The sequence below is a fragment of the Saprolegnia diclina genome (genome assembly GCF_000281045.1).
Source record: "Saprolegnia diclina VS20 unplaced genomic scaffold supercont1.89, whole genome shotgun sequence".
Lineage (NCBI taxonomy): Eukaryota > Oomycota > Saprolegniomycetes > Saprolegniales > Saprolegniaceae > Saprolegnia > Saprolegnia diclina.
The window spans coordinates 126237-131934 of NW_008246156.1; the positions used below are offsets into that span (position 1 = coordinate 126237).

At 58.5% G+C, this 5698-nt stretch overlaps 2 protein-coding genes across 2 annotated transcripts in view; one reads left to right on the forward strand and one right to left on the reverse strand.

Moving 5' to 3' along the window:
* Nucleotides 1-20: 20 nt before the first annotated feature.
* Nucleotides 21-2745, reverse strand: SDRG_15349 (hypothetical protein; the record flags this gene model as incomplete). The annotated part of the gene is made up of 14 exons (XM_008621518.1): nucleotides 2520-2745; nucleotides 2379-2474; nucleotides 2233-2337; nucleotides 2080-2178; nucleotides 1895-2035; nucleotides 1750-1848; nucleotides 1128-1709; nucleotides 978-1082; nucleotides 792-935; nucleotides 605-745; nucleotides 453-554; nucleotides 314-409; nucleotides 119-266; nucleotides 21-70 (listed from the first exon to the last, which is right to left on the reverse strand). Exons 1-14 carry the CDS (start codon nucleotides 2733-2735, stop codon nucleotides 21-23), a joined length of 2124 nt encoding a protein of 707 aa, XP_008619740.1. The 5' UTR covers nucleotides 2736-2745.
* A 146-nt stretch (nucleotides 2746-2891) lies between these two features.
* SDRG_15350 (hypothetical protein) overlaps nucleotides 2892-5698 on the forward strand; it is a 5636-nt gene continuing 2829 nt past the window's right edge. The window contains exons 1-14 of the mRNA XM_008621519.1: nucleotides 2892-3154; nucleotides 3201-3296; nucleotides 3335-3439; nucleotides 3484-3591; nucleotides 3637-3732; nucleotides 3778-3876; nucleotides 3919-4515; nucleotides 4565-4669; nucleotides 4714-4857; nucleotides 4908-5051; nucleotides 5092-5193; nucleotides 5239-5337; nucleotides 5382-5531; nucleotides 5581-5683. Of these exons, the coding sequence (XP_008619741.1) occupies nucleotides 2927-3154; nucleotides 3201-3296; nucleotides 3335-3439; nucleotides 3484-3591; nucleotides 3637-3732; nucleotides 3778-3876; nucleotides 3919-4515; nucleotides 4565-4669; nucleotides 4714-4857; nucleotides 4908-5051; nucleotides 5092-5193; nucleotides 5239-5337; nucleotides 5382-5531; nucleotides 5581-5683 (2176 nt within the window). The 5' untranslated portion in view covers nucleotides 2892-2926. The remainder of the gene's footprint in view (nucleotides 3155-3200; nucleotides 3297-3334; nucleotides 3440-3483; nucleotides 3592-3636; nucleotides 3733-3777; nucleotides 3877-3918; nucleotides 4516-4564; nucleotides 4670-4713; nucleotides 4858-4907; nucleotides 5052-5091; nucleotides 5194-5238; nucleotides 5338-5381; nucleotides 5532-5580; nucleotides 5684-5698) is intronic.

Consider the following 5698-nt stretch of genomic DNA (forward strand, 5'->3'; position numbering starts at 1 on the left):
CCAGGAGCGCCGAGATCACGTTAGGTCGTTGGTTGAGGAGGACCGACGCGTGCAAGGCCGATCGACCGGCCTGAAAGGAATAGCTTATGTATTGTCCTCTTCTTCAGCTCGAGTCGACGTACCGCTTTGAACTGGTCGACCGCCGACAGGTCGGGCACGTTGGCCATAAAGTAGTCGGTATGATGTTCTTGGACCTCTTGCTTGGCGGTGATGAGGCGCTTGCACGCGGGATAAGGCCACACAAGCTCGTCTATCGGGCGCGACCGCTACGCAAGGGACGTCCTTCGCTAAACGAAGAAGTTCATTGGCGCACTTGTAGATGATTCGGGTCGGCGCCAGCGAGCAAGAGGCGTTCCACGCAGCTGGCGTGGCCGTATTTGGCCGCAAAGTACAGTGCTGTCTCCCCAGTCTAGATGCGATATCAGATGGTCGTGGCGTGGACACTAGTTTACGAGTCGAAGGCGGCTCGGCGTGCGAACTGTCGGTGGCGAGAGGAGGAGGTTGAGTATATCGAGGCGGCCATGTTGGCACACGTACTGCCACACGGTGCATCCCTAGGGACACCTTCCAGTTTAACCCGCACCACCACACTCCGCGGGTCTACGTCAGTTGTTTCATTATCGACCAGAGGCTCGTCCACAGGCTTGCGCAAGAGCTGCGCCTTGAGTTTGTCCCACTGTTTTGCTTCGGCCAGCGCAGCGAGCTCGGCCGAGTCATCGCCCATCTGGCAGCATTGCGTATGGGGCTAGTGTGGTTATTGTCAAACGAAGTAGCTGAGACTCGAGGTGTACCAAGTGGTTGAGGAACCGTGTGAGATTGCCTCGACGACGCAACTCACTGACCATTTGAATGAGCTCGGTGCTACTTTGGCCATTGGCGATGGTGACGCAGTGCAAAACACAGTCCGTGAGCAAGTCCAGCGCCGTGTCTCCGTTCTACCCTCCGTGTTGTGTCTCGTCACGCAGTACCGAAACTACCTTGAGCGTCAGTTGAAGAAGCGCCTCGGTGCAGTACGGCAGCAACAGATGCAAGATCGCCAAGTGTCGACCCTTGGCTGCATACATAAGCACGGTCTTTCCGTCCTACGCACCAGATCATTCACGGCCATTAAGCTGCATGGAACGTACGCTGGCGCGGACTTCGAGGGCCGCCGTGACGGCCAATGTTGCTTCTTGCGCGCGTGTACGATAGGAGAGCACGAAGTCGCTTCTGTTGAGCGCAAGACACTGCAGACACGGCGTGCCTGGCGTTGGCACCGCGGCGACGGTGCATGCGACGCAAAGGTAGAGCGATATAATGTAGTGCAGTGACGGTGCGTCGTCACAGATGCCCGTCCACGTGCCAGCAGCCACATCGACGGGTCCTTTGTACGTCTTGGGGCGCGTCTTGTCGACGAACGTAAGCGTCAAAACGTTGTCGCGCGTCCAGGCGCCAAGAACCGCGGCATCGTTCGCTAGCAGTTGGTACGCATCGAGGGTAGGCGTCGGTATGACCGTCACGGACATCAGGATGGCTCTCTCGTTGCGCCACGTCACGCTCTCAAACGCATCTCTCGCAAAGATCGCTCGCAGCCAAAGCTCCATGCGCGCGACGTTGCCTGCGCGTGCGAGGCGGTGGCCCGGGTAGTTCTTTCGGAGGTCGTCTTCAGCGCGTAGCATGGCGCTTATTTTATCGTCGCGGACGGCCAGGTCCAAGGGTGTTTGCCCGGCCTAGAAGGCTGCAGTGGAAGGCAAGAGGACTCGCGTCTACCTCGTTTGTCACGTCAATGGTGGCGGATGCATGCAAGAGGAGCTTCACGCCTGCGTGATCACTCCTCGCGACAACGAAATGGAGCGCGGTATCCCGTGTCTACGGCGCGCTCTTTGCGAAAATGTGCGCGGCAGCATTGACGAACCTGCGTGCGAGCGTCGATGTCGGCGCCTGCAACCAGCAACGACTGCATCTCTTGCGCGTTGTCGTGCTTCTTGATCACCATGCCTTGGGGTTGGCGCGTGTAGCCGTACTTGGCCGCAACGTGCAGCGGCGTCATCCCGTCCTACCCACCAGAACTGAGCTTGTACGAGGCACGTGGCATCGCACGGCAGACGTCATGTCAACGTTCGTGACGAGCGATAAGAGCAGCGTGAGCACATCGTTCTCGCTGTAGCGGGCCGCATAATGCAGCGCCGTGCTTCCGTCCTAGAAGCGTGCAATGAGCGCATACATCGCCGCAAAATCGCAGCGAAAACGTACGTCTTGCGTGGCCGTGACGTCGATCGCGAGGATCTTCGCGAGCAGGAGCTGTAGTACTGCGACGTGGTCGTGGCGCACAGCTTGGTACAGCGGACGCGTCGCGTACTAGGACACAATTAGCTCGTCGACGACACTGGAGGGCGCACCGCGGGAATCGAAGTATAGGGCGTCGAGTCCAAAAGAAGGGTTACAATGTCCAGCAGCCCGCGTTCGCAGGCACGCGAGAGAACCGAGTCGCCGTCCTACAGTCATGTACGTCCAAGCTATTGAGCCGGTAGAGGTGTTACGTCGGTCGCACAGAGGTCCTCGAGTGTATACGTTTGGGTTTGCAGCCGATGGAGCACGAGCGGTTCGTTGCCGTCGTTAAGTAGCCGCACCATCGTCGCGTCGCCGGGGTCGGCAATGCCTGCGTCATACTCCTCGTCCCTTGAGGATGTTGAGACGAAGGGCGATTTGGCCGGCAGCGCGCCATACGCCCGATCATGACTCCAGAAGCACCACATTGCACTTTTCACAGCAACGAAACACTGCGGAAAGTCAATTGTTCCGAGGATGACGTGGCAGCGCCACAACCAAAAGCCCCCCGTTTGAATGTGGGACCGGGGTTGAGAACCCTTCGAATTGGAACACCGTGACTACCTTCGACTTGGAACACACAACTCTCGGAGCCCACCCGGTTTAGATCTGGTTTGTAATGATCTGTGCCCGCCTGCTTGCGCTGTGGCGTTCGGCCCGCGCGTATGACGCACTCGCGGCCAAGTCGCCATTTTCGCACGCTTCAAGTAGCTCGAATGACGATGACGGCATCGTGGACGACTGCGACGCGACGATGGTGTCCCTGATCAAAGAGGGCAACGAGCCGCTGGTCTTGCATCGGCTGCAGCATCGGACGTACACATTAGAAGATCTTTGCACGATCGAGGTCGCCAAGCGTGCAGGTGTGTTCACACCTAGCTCACTGCACTTAGGGCGGCGAATCGGTCCTGTCGCTCGCCTGCGAGCGCGAGCATTTGGACATTGTGACGCTCCTTCTGGACACGACGCCCTTCACCTTAATACCCGAGGTCCGTAGTTCATTTGCACAAGTGCTGATGTCATACAGTACGACACGCGTCTTTTGAGCCGCGCGATGCGCATGGGCCACAGCGCGGTTCTGGAGCTGCTGCTCGCAAAGGTCCCCGACATCGACCTCAAGGTCCAGCGAGAGGTGAGGTCCGCTTGCATAGTGAGCGGTGCATTCATGTGGAGCAGGGCGCAGGCTCCTTGCTGCACTTGGCTGCGCAAGCTTCGAACACTGGCACGGGCAGCGCCATCGAATGGCTCCTTCCGCGCTTCCGGGACGTCAACATAACCGACGACGTACTTGAACATGCGAGAACTGGCGTGCGCTCATCGCACTCTTAGGACGGGAACACGCCGCTGCACATTGCCGCGCGCCACAACGCGGGCAATCTAAAGGCGCTTTTGAAGGCGGGTGCCGACATTGACGCCCGCAACAAGGTGTCACGGACCCATACGATTTATGCAGCTGACAGCGTCCACTAGGCACGGGATACCCCACTGCATTTGGCTGCTGCGTGCGACAAGCGTACCTCAGTGTCTATTCTCTTACGCGAGTCCGCCGCCATGGACGTGACGAACGAGGTCTGTTTTTGCGTCTCGTTCAACGTCTCCGAAGTGTCGTAGGCGGGCAAAACACCGCTGGATCTCGTGCAGAGTGACGAAGCCCGAACCCTGCTGACCAAAGAAGACACTTATCGACAGACGTGCCCAGGTCACCGCCTCGCACGCGCAGGCGACGTCGTGGGCATGGACCTCTGGTTGCGCACCATCTTTGTGGGCGACTCGTTTGCGCAAGTGACGTGGCGCAGCGAGACGCATGCGTCGACATTGCTCGCCACCGTCGTGCCAACGCCAGCGATGAACGCGTACCAGCTCATTGGTGTCGCGGACGGCGTCCCCGTCCTTGGCACGTGGATAAGCAGCGATTTTCTCGAGCTCACGCTGGCGTATACGACCCAGTTGCGGCGCACGTTCAAAGGCCCCTTTGATTTAGCGGCAGGCATCTGGACAGGTGTGTGTGACGACGCGCCGTCATTGCACTACGCCTTTCCCAGCTACACCTGCGTCACGTGCGCGAACGAGGTGGTCCTCAACCAAGACGCGCCGTGCTTGACTTGTCTGCGTCTTGGCACGAAAGAGGCTGCGCTCGAGTATCGCCAACGCGTGGAGGCGGCCGCAGCGGCCGTCACGAAAGCCCTTCAAGTTCAAGAGACCGAGAACGTACATACTGGCGTGCTGCACGCTCCTCATCGACGACCATGTCGACTAGGAAAATGGAACAGTCGTCATGTGCGCCGCCTATGGCGGGCACGTGACCTTGCTTCAGCGTTTGCTTCCGTACTGTACCGAGGAGCTGCTTCACAAGAAGGACAAGGTAACTGCGTCACGCTCTCTACAAACGACGACGGTGCGCGCTAGCAAGAACGCACGGCGCTCGACATACTCGCACTGCGTTGCGTGCCCTGCGCGGCCAAGGCCGCTGGTCAAAACAGCTCCGAGCTGGTGCATTTGCTCAATGAGATCTGTCGCATCAGTAAAGAGTCGCTTCCGGTGGAAATGTTGGTACCGTCCCTCTACTTCTCGTGATCTGGAAGCGAAGGCTCGTGTTGTAGTCTATGCACATCAGTGAAGCCCGGCTCCGCTGCTGCGTGACAGAAGTCGGAGACCACATCACGGCGCTGGCCAAAGCGAATCAGTGGGACGAGTTCAAGGCCGAAATTTTGCGAGCGCCAGACACCACGACGATCAACAGAGAGGTACGTGACGCCCATTTGATGCACCGTCGAAGACGCGTAGGACAACATCATCTGGCGCAAAGCGTGTGAACAAGGCCGTGCCGATGTCATTGCCCTTCTTTTGCTGCAGCCGCGGGGTCACAACATGCATGATATCATCTCGGTGAACGCTGTGCCGGCTGCCTCGGCGGCTGACACTGGTATGTAGAGAGGCAAGTCCGTGCTGTACTTTGCCGCCAAGTACGGCCACGCGCACTGCGTCGAGCAACTTCTACGCGCTGGCGTTCAGCCGTGGGAACTCGTGCGGGTGCGACCTCTCCGCTGAGCGAGTTTGTACTATAAAGTGACTAGAGCAAACGTTTCCAAGTCAACAAAAAGCTCGTGTCGTACCCGGTGTGCCGGCGGCTCATCATGGCCAAGCGAGAGGTCAAAGAGCAGGGGTTCCACCTGTACTTCACGGCCAACGTGCCCAGCGTCCAGGCTGTCCACGAGCTTCAAGCCGTACATCCTACCTCCGCACGTCAAGAATCGACTCGGATATATCTCGTAGGCTGGTCGATCGGCTCTGCACGCAGCGGTGCTCTACAAACAGCAAGATGATGTGATTTTTGCACTCGTGGAGAAGAAGCTCCTCAACGACATCGATCTGGTACGTCGTTTGCAAACTG